General features: G+C 39.1%; 1 protein-coding gene across 1 annotated transcript in view; it reads right to left on the bottom strand.

Moving 5' to 3' along the window:
* Window positions 1–16,218, bottom strand: part of CDH20 (cadherin 20) — a 206,187-nt gene that overhangs the window by 21,048 nt on the left and 168,921 nt on the right. The window contains exon 7 of the mRNA XM_030868088.2: window positions 9,413–9,666. Coding sequence (XP_030723948.1) covers window positions 9,413–9,666 — 254 coding nt within the window. The remainder of the gene's footprint in view (window positions 1–9,412; window positions 9,667–16,218) is intronic.

Raw genomic sequence — 16,218 nt, 5'->3', positions numbered from 1 at the left:
TTTTTGTTGCAGTGGTAAATGGGAAACACTCCCATTTCTCTTTCAGATTTTTCATCATTAGTGTATAGGAATGCAAGAGACTTTCTGTGCATTAATTTTGCATCCTGCTACTTTACCAAATTCATTGATTAGCTCTAGTAGTTTTCTGGTAGCATCTTTAGGGTTCTCTATGTATAGTATCATGTCATCTGCAAACAGTGAGAGTTTTACTGCTTCTTTTCCGATTTGGATTTTTCTTATTTCGTTTTCTTCTCTGATTGCTATGGCTAAAAATTCCAGAACTATGTTGAATAATAGTGATGGGAGGGGGCAACCTTGTCTTATTCCTGATCTTAGTGGAAATGGTTTCAGTTTTTCACCATTGAGAATGATGTTGGTGTGGGTTTGTCACATATGGCCTTTATTATGTTGAGGTAAGTTCCCTCTTTGCCTACTTTCTGGAGGGTTTTTATCATAAATGGGTGTTGAATTTTGTCAAAAGCTTTTTCTGATCTATTGAGGTGATCATATGGTTTTTATCCTTCAGTTTGTTAATATGGTGTATCACACTGACTGATTTGCGTATACTGTAGAATCCTTGCATTCCTGGGATAAACCCCACTTGATCATGTGTATGATCCTTTTAATGTGCTGTTGGATTCTGCTTACTAGTATTTTGTTGAGGATTTTTGCCTCTATGTTCATCAGTAATATTGGCCTGTAGTTTTCTTTTTTTTGTGACATCCTTGTCTGGTTTCAGTATCAGGTGATGGTGGCCTCGTAGAATGAGTTTGGGAGTGTTCCTCCCTGTGCTATATTTTGGAAGAGTTTGGGAGAGATAGGTGTTAGCTCTTCTCTAAATGTTTGATAGAATTTGCCTGTGAAGCCATCTGGTTCTGGGCTTTTGTTGGAAGATTTTTTTTTTTTTTTTTGCGGTATGCGGGCCTCTCACTGTTTCATTGTGGAGCACAGGCTCCGGACGCGCAGGCTCAGCGGCCATGGCTCACGGGCCCAGCCGCTCCGCGGCATGTGGGATCTTCCCAGACCGGGGCACGAACCCGTGTTGCCTGCATCGGCAGGTGGACTCTCAACCACTGCACCACCAGGGAAGCCCCTTGTTGGAAGATTTTTAATCACAGTTTCAATTTCAGTGCTTGTGACTGGTCTGTTTATATTTTCTATTTCTTCCTGGTTCAGTCTCAGACGGTTGTGCTTTTCTAAGAATTTGTCCTTTTCTTCCAGGTTGTCCATTTTATTGTCATATAGTTGCTTGTAGAAATCTCTCATGTTCCTTTGTACTTCTGCAGTGTCAGTTGTTACTTCTTCTGTTTCATTCTATTGATTTGAGTCTTTTCCCTTTTTCCTTGATGAGTCTGGCTAACGGTTTATCAATTTTGTTTGCCTTCTCAAAGAACCAGCTTTTAGTTTTATTGTTCTTTGCTATCATTTCCTCCATTTCCTTTTCATTTATTTCTGATCTGATCTTTATGATTTCTTTCCTTCTGCTAACTTCGGGTTTTTTTTGTTCTTCTTCCTCCAGTTGCTTTAGGTGTCAGTTTAGGTTGTTTATTTGAGTTTTTTTCTTATTTCTTGAGATGGGATTGTATTGCTATGAACTTCCATCTTAGAACTGCTTTTTCTGCATCCCATAGGTTTGGGGTCATCGTGTTTTCATGGTCATTTGTTTCTAGGTATTTTTTGATTTCCTCTTTGATTTCTTCAGTGATCTCTTGGTTATTTAGTAGTGTACTGTTTAGCCTCCAATGTGTTTGCATGTTTTACACTTTTTTTCCTGTAATTGATATCTCCTCTTATAGTGTTGTGGTAAGAAAAGATACTTGGTACGATTTCAATTTTCTTAAATTTCCCAAGGCTTGATTTGTGAACCAAGATATGATCTACCCTGGAGAACATCCCATGAGCACTTGAGAAGAAAGTGTATTCTGTTGTTTTTGGATGAAATGTCCTATAAATATCAATTAAATCCATCTTGTTTAATGTGTAATTTTAAGCTTGTGTTTCCTTATTTATTTTCATTTTGGATGATCTGTCCATTGGTGAAAGTGGGGTGTTAAAATCCTCTACTATGACTGTATTACTGTCAATTTCCCCTTTTATGGCTGATACCATTTGCCTTATGTATTGAGGTGCTCCTATGTAGGGTGCATAAATATTTACAGTTGTTATATCTTCTTCTTGGATTGATCCCTTGATCATTATGTGGTGTCCTGCTTTGTCTCTTGTCACAAACAATTTTTATTTTAAAGACTCTTTTGTCTGATATGAGAATTGCTACTCCAGCTTTCTTTTGATTTCCATTTGCATGGAATATCTTTTTCCAATTCCTCCTTTTCAGTCTGTATGTGTCCCTGGCTCTGAAGTGGGTCTCTTGTAGACAGCATATATATGGGTCTTGTTTTTGTATCCATTCATCCAGTCTGTGTCTTTTGGTTGGAGAATTTAATCCATTTACATTCAAGGTAATTATTGATATATATGTTCCTATTACCATTTTCTTAATTCTTAGTTGTAGGTCTTTTCCTTCTCTTGTGTTTCCTGCCTAGAGAAGTTCCTTTAGCATTTGTTGTAAAGCTGGTTTGGTGGCGCAGAATTCTCTTTGTCTGTAAAGCTTTTAATTTTTCCATCAAACCTGAATGAGATCCTTGCTGGGTAGAGTAATCTTGGTTGTAGGTTCTTCCCTTTCATCACTTTAAATATGTCTTGCCACTCCATTCTGGCTCGCAGAGTTTCTGCTGAAAGATCAGCTGTTAACCTCATGGGGATTCCCTTGTATGTTATTTGTTGCTTTTCCCTTGCTGCTTTTAATATTTTTTCTTTGTATTTAATGTTTGATAGTTTGATTAATATGTGTCTTGGCGTGGTTCTCCTTGGATTTATCCTGTATGGGACTCGCTGTGCTTCCTGGACTTGATTGACTATTTCCTTTCCCATATTAGGGAAGTTTTTAACTACAATCTCTTCAAATATTTTCTCAGTCCCTTTCTTTTTCTCTTCTTCTGGGATCCCTATAATTCGAATGTTGGTGTGTTTAATGTTGTCTCTGAGGTCTCTGAGACTGTCCTCAATTCTTTTCATTCTTTTTTCTTTATTATGCTCTGCGATAGTTATTTCCACTATTTTATCTTCAGTTCACTTATCTGTTCTTCTGCCTCAGTTATTCTGCTATTGATTCCTTCTGGAGAGTTTTAAATATCATTTATTGTGTCACTCATCATTGTGTGTTTGCTCTGTAGTTCTTCTAGGTCCTTGTTAAACATTTCTTGTATTTTGTCCATTCTGTTTCCACGATTTTGGATCACCTTTACTGTCATTACTCTGAATTCTTTTTCAGGTATACTGCCTATTTCCTCTTCATTTGTTTGGTCTGGTGAGTTTTTACTTTGCTCCTTCATCTGCTGTGTATTTCTCTGCCTTCTCATTTTGCTTAACTTACTGTGTTTGGGGTCTCCAGGTTTGTAGTTCCCGTTTTTTTGGTGTCTGCCCCCATTGGGTCAGGTTGGTTCAGTGGTTGAGTAGGCTTCGTGGTGGAGGGGACTGGTGCCTGTGTTCTGGTGGATGAGGCTGGGTCTTGTCTTTCTGGTCGGCAGGACCGTGTCCGGTGGTATGTTTTGGGGTGTCTGTGAACTTATTATGATTTTAGACAGCCTCTGTGCTAATGGGTGGGGTTGTGTTCTTGTCTTGCTAGTTGTTTGGCATAGGGTATCCAGCACTGGAGCTTGCTGGTTGTTGAGTGGAGCTGGGTCTTAGCATTGAGACGGAGGTCTCTGGGAGAGCTCTTGCCATCGCCGATTGATATTACATGGGGCTGGATGGTTTCTGGTGGCCCAGTATCCTGAACTCGGCTCTCCCACCTCAGAGGCTCAGGCCTGACACCTGGCCAGAGCACCAGGACCCTGTCAGCCACACAGCCAGGTATGTGCGGAGTTTCTTGCCTTTTGGGAAGTCTGAGGTCTTCTGCCAGTGTTCAGTAGGTGTTCTGTAGAAGTTTTTCCACATGTAGATGTATTTTGATATATTTGTGGGGAGGAAGGTGATCTCCATGTCTTACCCTCAGCCATCTTGAAGGTCTTCTTGGGTTTAAACTTGTAATCACATAAATTTGTTAGATCTCAGAGGGGAGTCACTGCATGCCCTGCAGGGCCACAGAGGAAGGTCCAGGTTTTGGTTGGGTGGCAAAGACAGGAGCAAGAGGAAACTCTAGGCCAGAGTCTTTAATGGGGTTTCTGAACTTGAGTTTACTGGGGAATAGCAGAGAAACTGCAATTCTAGAAGGCACAGTGTTGCAAGTTACAGGCCAGTCTGTGGAGAGTTCAGGATGGGCTGTATTTATCTATAGCTTCTTTTTAAATTCTACAGGATCTCTAGGATGTAGGTATTATCTCACCTAACAGGAAACTAGGACTTAGAGAAGTTAAGTCACTTTCATACAGTTACACAGCTAATAATTTGCAGCTAACAGTAAGATTTGAAACATACATGTGTTTATATATAAACTATTGTATATATAATATACAGTAAATTATATATAAATGATTCTCTTTCTTATATATTATATATATATAAGCTATTGTAACATATTGGGTTCTAAATTCCATTTAAAGTTGCCAGCGGTTGCAAACAAACCTATTTTCAAAACAGAAATAGAGTCACAGATGTAGAAAACAAACTTACGGTTATCAAGGACAAAGCGCGGGGGGGAGGGATACATTGGGAGATTGGGATTGGCATATACACACTACTATATATAAAATAGATAACTAATAAGAACCTACTGTATAGCACAGGGAACTCTACGCAATACTCTTTAATGACCTATATGGGAATAGAATCTAAAAGAGTGGATATATGTATATGTATAACTGATTCATTTTGCTGTAAACCTGAAACTAACACAACATTGTAAATCAACCATAATCCAGTAAAAATTAATTTAAAAAAAGTTGCCAGTGGAATTCCCTGGTGGTCCAGTGGTTAGGACTCCGGGCTTTCACTGCCGAGGGCCCAGGTTCAATCCCTGATCAGGGAACTAAGATCCCACAAGCTGCGCAGCATGGCCAAAAAAAAAAAAAAAAAGTTGCCAGCAATTGCAGTCTCTATCTTAAAGTTGTTGAAACTGGGAAATACTGCCCATTTGATGGGAGTAAGTAGTTTCTTTACTTTAGTGCATTGTTTTTCAATCTGAAATAAATATGGTGGGTTGTGACTAGTGTAGAAAGAACATGTATATGTATGCCAGACTGTATTCCAGTAAGGGTAAATATTGATGGTAAAACTTTTGTTTCAATATAAATAAATAAATAAAGTATATACCAGTATATGTATTATTTGGTAAAGTATTTTGTTTCGAGTATTTATTTTTTCCTGCAGAGATTCAGGATGACTGTTCAGAGAATTAGGAATTAAAGGGAAAGGTTACCACTAAAGGCTGGAGAAGTTGGAAACATTTCAGTTCTAACTCTCCAAGTGTTGGGAAATTTAAATAAGTAAAGTAATGCTTCTCTCTGCTTCTGACCCTGTTACTGTAGCCAGGCACTGCTCTAAACATCTTACCTGTATTGACTCATATAATACCCACAATAAACCTATGAGGTAGGTACTATTTATCATCCCCATTTTACAGGTGAGAAAACTGGAGCATGGAAAGGTTAAGACATTTACCCAAGGTTGCACGGCTGGGAATCAAACCTAGGCATATGGAATGTATGAGATTGCTTAAGGAAACAAAGCCTTAACTGTTTTTTGAAGATAGATTAAGCCATGATAGCCGACAGTTGACTATTTAATAAAGAATAAACACATGCCTACAAAGTTAATTTAAAATTAACTGGAGCGTTTTTTTTTTTTTTAGGTATAATTAGTGATTTAGTTTTAAAGTTTACTGGCTATTTTAAGATTTGAATTTATCTTAGAGAAAAAATACTGGTTGGCTCCTGACAGTCTTTTCTTCCAGCTCCCCAAACAGGAGAAAAGCCAGCCATTCAGCCCACAGAGCTGTAACCCTGATGGCAGCTCTCCAAGTTGTAGGCATAATGCTGAGGGGAGAGGCAGCCTATGATGAACCAGCTTCCTGCATTCAAACCTACAAGGCCATAGCAAATGTCACAGATGGTAGGGGAGATGGAATGATGGAAATAACTGACAGAACCCATGACAGTACTGCCGCTGACACACTGAGAGGAAACGCTGCAGGCCTGCCTCAGAGAAGCCTCCCTCAAGTGGAATTCCTCTTCCATTTCCCAAGCGGGGCCTGAATTGAGGCAATGATAGCATTCATTACTCTGAATGGGACGCTGGGCCAATTTTCAGGACTCAAGAGAACAAATTTAAAGGCATAGATACAGATAGAAAATGAGGAAATTGGGACACACTAGTGAATTATGTAGGTAGTTTTCCTTTCTCTAATCATAATATTCTCATATGTATAGGCATAACATACACATACAGAACTGCCTTCAGCCAACAGTAGCTGGTGTTCGTTGAGCTCCCTGCTTGTTTACTTGGCTGAGGACATTCTCTGAATTTAGGAGTGCTTTTGGAGGTAGGGTGTCATGGACAGGCTCCCTGAATCCATACATACTCTAGGAAGGCACAGGGGGACAAGCTGTTTCCATACGAGCAGGAGCCTATTTCAGTTGCCTAATGGTTCAGTTTCCTGCTTGCTAGAAATTCCTTGAGCATTTATTAAAAATTTAGGTGATCCAAACATTGTAATTTTCATGTACATATAACTAAATCTGGAGACTTAGTTTTGGGCTTTACTAATAAATGATGACCAGCTTATATGCCTGAACACACCATAAACTTTCTAGAAATGAGATTATAAAAGTCCTGATAATCTTTTTAAAAAGTTCAGTGACCTTTTATCCATAGCATTTGAACCTCAGGTGGTATGTTGTTTTTTGGGTGATTTAATATGAATTTTCTTTTTAGGAATGTGAACCTCATTTATTTGCAACAAAAATGCACAAGATAGACAAGTGGCATATGGCATATTCAAATTATTTTTAAAAGAAAATAACTTTTATAGTATAAATAAGGAGAAAACAAGCAATTTGGTGAAAGATAATGTAGGAAAGTACTTTCCAAATGGGTTTATTAAGTAATAGCCAGAGATTTGACTTCTAGTTGCTTTTCCTTCTCAGAATCCAGGACCCCTGGTGTTCTGCTGGGCTCCAGAGACCATTCTTTGTTCCTGTGGGACAGTACAAAGGGTCAGAGACTCTATCTCACAATATGAATTCTGTCCCTTCTTTCCAGCCGAAATGCAGAGGGACAATTATCTCTAGTTATGATAAGTGGAATTCTGCTTTATCCTCTGTGCCTGAACGCTTATCGTGTTACCTCCAGGCCTGTGGCTGTTGCCTTGTTCTTGCCAGTTTCTCTTTCAAGACCTAGAACCCTGCCCTAGAATAAGCCCAGTGGACCCTGCTCTATGCCTCCCGCCTATTGACTCTTGGATTCCTCCTGACTGGGATGTATTGGACTACACAGGCACCCTACTATAGACCTCCCTGATGTTAATTGCATCAGTGCCATGCCAGCCAACTGACAGTTTTCAGTGGCTTATCATCTGAAGCAGCATTTTCGGTTAGCCAGACAGGATTCCCTCATTTTGTATCCTCATTTTGCTCCATGCCAGCAGTGGATCTAGGCCTGCTGGTGTTTCTCCTTCCTTCCTAGATATGTGTTGAGATAACGACTTTAGTCCTGAATAGTGCACACTTGCTCTAGGTGTGTGTGTGTGTGTGTGTGTGTGTGTGTGTGTGTGTGTGAATTTCCTTGTTTCTTGACTGCTTTCAGTCTCTTTTGCTTGTCATTTAGTAGTGTGACTCCTGACAAAATCATTTTTCCAGTGCTTACCATGTAGGAGTCCAGAATCAGAATCTGGAAAGAAGATGTGGAAGCATCCACTGGATATTCTGATTGACTCTTTTAGAAATGAGATCTGATTTTTTTCAGACTGTGCTTATTTTATTTCAAACACTTTCCCTCCATAAAGTTTTATTGTCTAGAGTTTTTTCCCACAGTAGTGTCTCTGATATGAATAGATTAATCAGAAGATAGATATATATTCTTGGCTTCTGATATAACTATAATATTTATATTACAAATATAAATTTATAATAGAATTGGTTTCATTTGTGTTGTTGTTTTGGGGGTAATATTCCACTAACTTCTATTATACATTTAGAAAGCTTAAGGTTGAAATATCACTTCTATAAAATTGTTACAGCTCATAAAGATTAGTTTTCTTCTAAAAATCAAATATCAGAATTCAAGCAAAATAATTTTAGCCATTTTAATGCCTGAAAATGTAAAATGTTTGCTAATTGGTTAGAGGAAACAGATTTCCCCCAGTATGGTTAAACTCAGGAGAGACCCATCTTTATTAGACTGCAAAAGCACATTTTCATTAAATACAAAATGGCATCAGGTGAGGAAGGTAACCGGCTGACAGAAAAGGCCTTTGATGAATCAAGGTGTGTTTAAAATGTGCTATCTGCACTAAAGCCCTAGATCCATTTGTGTAGCTTTCAACAATTAACGTGACAGATGGCCTCAAACAGCCTTGGAATCCTGATCTTTTGTGTCAAGCTTCAGAGGCTTGGCAGTTGCTCTGGAAGGTTGAAGTGTCAATCTGTCCACCAGCGGTTTGCACTTTGGTTCCATAGTCAACAGGAGATGGCCATGGCTATAAGAGCAGCTCTATACCCCTCCTGAGGGCGAAGCATCTAGGTTGGAATCTTGATGTTCAAAACATACTTTGGAGAGGTTGTTATGTGGGCTTGCAATAGAAAGCCACTCTACATGGCATCAAAGCTGTTGACAACAGTAGTAGTTTCTGTGTCTGTTCTTTGTATAGTATATGGAAATATGTGTTTATATATGTGTTTTCCATTTTTTAAAGTAAAAAAATCAAAGGTTCATAAAAATTAAAAGAATGTACAGTAATCACCTTTATATTCACCACTAAGATTCAACGACTTTTAACGTTTTGACATCTATGTATCTGTCTATTTGGCAATATCTGGGGACTTTTTAGATTGTTACCACTCAGGGGATGCTACTAGCATTTTGTAGGTAGAGGCTAGAGATGCTGCTAAACATTGTACAATGCATTGAACAGGCAGCCCCCTCAACAAAGAATTATCCACCCCCAAATGTCAGTAAGGCCACAATTGAGAATTGAGAGGTGTGTGTATGTGTGTTGCTGAACCAGCTGACAGTGAGTTGTAGACATAATGGCACTTCATTTATAAATACCATGAAAAGTCCACATTATTTAAGAAGAAAAGAATTTAAAGAAATAGGAGAGTGTCCAGAGATGGAAGAAGCAGAGAAAAAGTGCTAGAAAATTAGATATAAGGGAAGATTCCAGGATATAAGGATAAGGTGAAATGTGTAGAAAAACCTGATTGAGTTGTTGGTCACATCTGGATCCTTGGCAGAAATGATCTGTATGGTTGTTCCAATTGCCACATCTTCAGGTACCTCCACAAAATAAAAGCCAGGTTCAAACACAGGGGGCTCATCCACATCTTCCACACTGATGTGCACTGTGGTTGTGTCCTGAAATGGGCCTAGGTTCAGAAAACGCATCTCTAGGTGAGGATTGGCTCCCTCCACTTTTAAGGTGTAGCTTTTCTTGGTTTCAAAACTCAGGGGCTGAAAGTAATGACAGGAAAATAGATCAGTTAGGAGCATATACGTCAGGGTTCTAAAGAATGGATGATACTGCTGGCTAGTGGGTAGATTCTCAAATGCATTAAAATGGTGGAAAAGAGGCAAGAGGAAAAATAAGGGAATTTTTTCTTTTGTTCCATGGTTCTCGGAACGCGGGCCTCTCACTGTTGCGGCCTCTCCCGTTGCGGAGCACAGGCTCCGGACGCGCAGGCTCAGCAGCCATGGCTCACGGGCCCAGCCGGTCCGCGGCATGTGGGATCTTCCCGGACCGGGGCACGAACCCGTGTGCCCTGCATCGGCAGGTGGACTCTCAACCACTGCGTCACCAGGGAAGCCCTGTTCCATGGTTCTTGGTCTTAATGTCACTTTCAACAATTTGGGTAAAGAAAGTAAGGAGGATGCTAAAGGAAGCCATTTTGCTGATGAAGAAAGGCACTGAACCCTGGGCAGTGCTGACTTAACTTGTCTACTCTTTAATCAGCATGGTCATCTTTAGAAATGCTTGTTCATTTGAAAAGGTGTCATGATAATTAAGAGAGAGTTTGAGTTCTGTTTCAGCATATCCATACAACTGAGGCCTAGGCTTTTCTGTTTTCTTTGGAAAAACCCAGTTCTTGAGTACAAAGGCAATAGTGATTTTATTCCAATAAACTATCAATAAACACCTCACAAAGGTTCTCAAAGCACTGTGTCAGATCAATATTTGTGTGTTTAGTTTATCGTAGACAATCTTTTTTAAAAACCTAATCCAGTACCTCATTTTACAATGAAAGAAACTGAGACTCAGCGAGCTAGCAGACTGGCCTAAGCTGATGTGGTTACGCTGTGTCAGAGTAGAAATGCTGCTCTTGATCTGTAAATTCCTCATTCAAGGCTCACCCCCAAAAGTTTAACTTTGTCTAATAAAACCCCATGTCATAAAATATAACGTTTTTGGTGTTTCCTTTTTTGGATCTATCTCTACCTTCAGAATGTTTTATGTCAAAATAAATACAGCACTTTAGGGCAGAAAGTGGACTTGAATGCCATCTCAAGAATAATCCATTTGTGTTTCTTTTTTTTAACTGACAAAAATGTATAAAAGTTTAAAGCAACACTTACCTCAAAATATCATTAATAATTTAAAAAATGATGGAAACTCAATTCTATAATTACAGAGGATAGTGAAGCAGTTACTAAAGCTTAAAAGTCACATGTCAAGTTGGTGATGACAAGTTTTTCTAGCTAAACATTTCATTCATTTGTCCCTTTTTCATAAAATGTGCTGAATGTCAGCACATTCCATGTTAGAAAGAGGCATGTGTCTAAGCAACTGGTTTGGTTTTGAGAAACAAACAGCAGTAGGAATTGCTTTAACTGAATTTGTTATTTTCAAATTCTAACAAAAAGTTTTTTGTTTGTTTTGTTGCTGTTGTTGGTTTACCACTGGTCCTGTATTTACTTAGCACCATACTTTGTACTCTTCGTTTCATGGAGTCCATCGTTCCCATTTGAACGAAGTGGCCATTTCCACCAGCCGCCCTGTGTCTGTAGTTCTTAGTCAAAAGGCAGGGTTTTCATAAACAGGGAAATCTGCCACTCAGGTTTCAATAAATTTGAAGGAATAGGTTTACCAGTTTATTTTATTTATACTACTCTTTTAAGTCTAGACATTTATCTTTCCTGGTAAATTACACTGTATTCTTTTAGAATTCTTTCCTTATGTAGAAGTAACCCAGAGTGGACACTGATTGTTTATGTTAGGTTTGAGCTAGGCAAAATATGTTGTTCCTTTAATTTTAAGTCATTTTTCTAATTTGGTATGAATTTTGTAAAAATTAAGATGTAACTTACATACATTAAAATTCATCTTTTTTAGTGTAAATTTTTGTAGGTTTTGACAAATGTATACAATTATGTACGTGTCTCCTATGATAATTAAGATATAGAACAGTTCCATCACCCCATTATGCCCTGATCAGTACCTCTTTGTGGTCAGGTCCCACCCCCCTGGCACCCATTGATCTATTTTGTGTCCCTTTTACAAGAATGTCATATAAATGCAGTCATTCAGTAGGTAGTCTTTTGAGTCTGGTTTCTTTCACTTAACATATGCATTTCAGATTCATTCATGTCATTGTGAATGTGGAGTTTGTCCCTTTTATTGTCAAGTAGTATTCCATTGTATGGATGTACCACAGTTTGTTTATCCATCCTCCACTGGAGGTACATTTGAGTTGTTTCCAATTTCTGATGGTTATGAATAAAGCTACTATGAACATTTGTATACAGGTTTTTGTGGGAACATAGGTTTTCATTTCACTTGGGTAAATACCTAGGAGTGGGATCATAGGATTATTTGGTAAGCATATTTTAAATGTTATAAGAAACTTCCAAACCAATTTTCAAAGTGGCTGTACCATTTTGCATTCCCACCAGGAATGTATGAGAGTTCTGGTTGCTCCACATCCTAGTCATTATTTGGTTTTGTCAGTTTTTCTGGTTTTAGCATCCTACTGGCTGTGAAATGGTTTCTCATTGTGGTTTTGTTTTGCATTTCCCTAATGCCTAATGATGTTGAGCATCTTTATATCTTCTTGAAGAGTTCTTTATATATTTTATATTAAAGTCTTTTATCAGACAGGTGATTTGCAAATATTTTCTCCCAATCTGTGATTTATTTTTTCACTCTTTTATCAGTGAAGAAAAGAAACTCTTAAAGTCTCATTTATCACATTTTATTTTGTAGATTGGGATTTTGGTGTCATATCTAAAAAAATTACCTAATCAGGGTCACAAAGACTTTCTTCTCTGTTTTCTTCTAGAAATTTTACAGTTTTAGTTTTTCACATTTAGGTAAATCATCTATTTTGGGTTTATTTTTGTAGCTATGAATCAAGGTTCTTTATTTTTTTTTTTTGTATACAGACATACAATTTTTCTAGCACTGTTGAAAGACTAGAGCGAGTTTTTAATTATTGTTAAAATTTCTTTTTAAATAAGTTACTCAGTGATTTTTATATTATTTAAGATTATTGTCTCCCTTAAATAATTTTATTATTTAAAATTTAAAGAAAACATTGCCTTAAATACCCTAAACTTTAAATTGCCCATAATTGATATGAGTTTGACATTTCTGTCTAGAAAAGTTTTTGTACTTGTTTTTACATATTTAAATAGTAAATCAAAGAGTAGTAATGTCTGAGAACCCAAGTTAAATTCAAGAAATTTCCTAGAGTTGGAGCACGTAAAAATGAAGTTATTATATCCTTGAAAATTGAGTAATGAAGATCATGTTACAAAATAGTAATGCAGTTCCCCTAAGCAGCATTAATCATTCCCTCTTCTTTTCCCATAGCACTTTGTCTTACTTCCGTTATGGCTCTTCTTATTTTGTATTATAAATATTTCTTTCTGTGTTGGTTGCCTTCATGATACTAAAGGGCAAAGATTATGATTTAGTCAGATTTTTATTCCCCAGTACCTAGGGAGGGACTAAAACCCAAAAATGTTGTTACATTGAGTAGTGCAAAAGTGTTTCAGTGTATTAACATGTATTGATACTAGTTGAGTGATGATATATACAGACTTTACGTTGCCATATTTCAATGATTTAAAGATACACATTTTTTTGTATTTTGACATTTTGGAAATAGGGTTGCTTCTCCAATTGATAGCATCTTATAATTGCTGTAGGCCCAACGAGAGGTAGGATGTAGTTGTTACCATTTGTGCTAGCCAAACCTGGTCAAAGTCGTTCATGTACTTCGGTTGTGTTCTGCACTTGTTGGTAATACATGTGTTGAACTTTACTGCCTTCTAAAATGTCTTCAGAAAGATTGTATTATGATTCAACATTGAAACAAAGTTGCTGTGTAGGTAAAATGGTATGGAAACAATATCAGGGAATAAATCTGATATTAGTGAAACAAATATGTCTGTGTCTGCAAGGGCTTTTCCAGTAACTACAAACAAAGGAATGAGAAAGCATTGTATCAAATTAGCAGGAGGTTTTGTGTGTGTGTGTGTGTGTGTGTGTGTGTGTTTTAAGTGATATATAAAACAGTGATGGGGGATGTGTCAGGGAGGACCTTCAAGATGGCAGAGGAGTAAGACGTGGAGATCACTTTCCTCCCCACAAATACATCAAAAATATATCTACATGTGGAACAACTCCTACAGAACACCTGCTGAATGCTGGCAGAAAACCTCAGACTTCCCAAAAGTCAAGAAACTCCCCATGTACCTTGGTGTAGGGCAAAAGAAGAAAGGAAAAACAGAGACCAAAGAATAGGGATGAGACCTGCACCTCTGGGAGGGAGCTGTGAAGGAGGAAAAGTCTGCACACACTAGGAAGCTCCTTCACTGGTGGAGATGGGGGGTGGGTGTGGAGGGAAGCTTTGGAGCCACGGAGGAGAGTGCAGCAACAGGGGTGCAGAGAGCAAAGTGGAGAGATTCCTGCACAGGGGATCAATGCTGACCAACACTCACCAGCCTGAGAGGCTTGTCTCCTCACCTGCCAGGGCGGGTGGGGGCTGGCAGCTGAGGCTCAGGCTTCAGAGGTCAGATCCCAGGGACAGGACTGGGGTTGGCTGCGTGAACACAGCCTGAAGGGGGCTAGTGCACCACAGCTAGCCAGGAGGAGTCTGGGAAAAAGTCTGGACCTGCTGAAGAGGCAAGAGACCATTGTTTTGGGGTGCGTGAGGAGAGGGGATTCAGAGCACCGCCTAAATGAGCTCCAGAGATGGGTGCGAGCCACGGCTATCAGCTTGGACCCCAGAGACGGGCATGGAATGCTAACGCTGTGGCTGCAGCCACCAAGAATCCTGTGTGCAAGCACAGGTCACTCTCCACACCTCCCCTCCTGGGAGCCTGTGCAGCCCGCCACTGCCAGGGTCCCGTGATCCAGGGACAACTTCCCCGTGAGAACACATGGTGTTCCTCAGGCTGTTGCAACATTTTGACTTCTGCCGCCGCAGGCTCGCCCCGCATTCCATACCTCTCCCTCCCCCCGGCCTGAGTGAGCCAGAGCCCCTGAATCAGCTACTCCTTTAAACCCCTCCTGTCTGGGTGAAGAACAGATGCCAGAGGGTGACCTACGTGCAGAGGTGGTGCCAAATCCAAAGTTGAACCCCAGGAGCTGTGGGAACAAAGATGAGAAAGGGAAATCTATCTGTGCAGCCTCACGAGCAGCGCATTAAACCTCCACAGTCAACTTGATGTACCCTGTGTCTGTGGAATACCTGAGTAGACAACGAATCATCCCAAAACTGAGGTGGTGGACTTTGGGAGCAACTGTAGACTTGGGGTTTGCTTTCTGCGTCTAATTTGTTTCTAGTTTTATGTTTACCTTAGTTTAGTATTTAGAGCTTATTATCACTGGTAGATTTATTTATTGATTTGGTGGCTCTCTTCCTTTTATTTTATATATATACATATATTTTTTTTCCCCTTTTTCTCTTTTTGGTAGTGTGTATGTGTATACTTCTTTGTGTGATTTTGTCTGTATAGGTTTACTTTTACCATTTGTCCTAGGGTTCTATCTGTCCGTTTTTTATTAGTATAGTTTTTAGTGCTTGTTATCATTGGTGGATTTGTTTATTGTTTTGGTTGCCCTCTTTTTTTTTTTAAATTACATTTTATTTTAATAATATGTATTTTAAAATTTTTATGTTAATAACTTTATTTTATTATTTGTCTTTCTTTATTATTTTTTTCTTTTCTCCCTTTCTTCTGAGCTGTGTGGCAGACAGGGTCTTGGTGCTCTGGCCAGGTGTCAGGCCTGAGACTCTGAGGTAGGAGAACCGAGTTCAGGACATTGGTTCACCAGAGACCTACTGGCCCCATATAATATCACTCGGTGAGAGCTCTCCTAGAGATCTTCATCTCAACGCTAAGACCCAGCTCCACTTAGTGACCAGCAAGCTCCAGTGCTGGACATCCTATGCCAAACATCTAGCAAGACAGGAACACAACCCCACCCATTATCAGAGAGGCTGCCTAAAATCATAGTAAGTTCACAGACACCCCCAAACATACCACCAGACACGGTCCTGCCCACCAGAAAGACAAAATTCAGCCTCATCCATCAGAACACAGGCACCAGTCCCCTCCACCAGGAAGCCTACACAACCCAGTGAAAGAACCATACCCACTGGGGGCAGAACCCAAAACAACAGGAACTACAAACCTGCAGCCTGTGAAAAAGAGACCCCAAAGACAGTAAGTTAAGCAAAATGAGAAGACAGAGAAATACACAGCAGATGAAGGAGCAAGGTGAAAACCCACCAGACCAAAAAAATGAAAAGGAAATAGGCAGTCTACCTGAAAAAGAATTCAGAGTAATGATAGTAAAGATGATCCAAAATCTTGGAAATAGAATGCAGAAAATACAAGAAAGGTTTAACAAGGACCTAGAAGAACTAAAGAGCAAACAAACTGATGGACAACACAATAAATGAAATTTAAAATTTTCTAGAAGGAATCAGTAGCAGAATAACTAAGGCAGAAGGACGGATAAGTGACCTGGAAGATAAGATAGTGGAGGGCTTCCCT

The sequence above is a fragment of the Globicephala melas genome, chromosome 13 (genome assembly GCF_963455315.2).
Source record: "Globicephala melas chromosome 13, mGloMel1.2, whole genome shotgun sequence".
NCBI classification, from domain to species: Eukaryota; Metazoa; Chordata; class Mammalia; order Artiodactyla; family Delphinidae; genus Globicephala; species Globicephala melas.
Note: the sequence above shows the minus strand (reverse complement) of the source record. Positions and strands in the feature narration are given on the sequence as shown.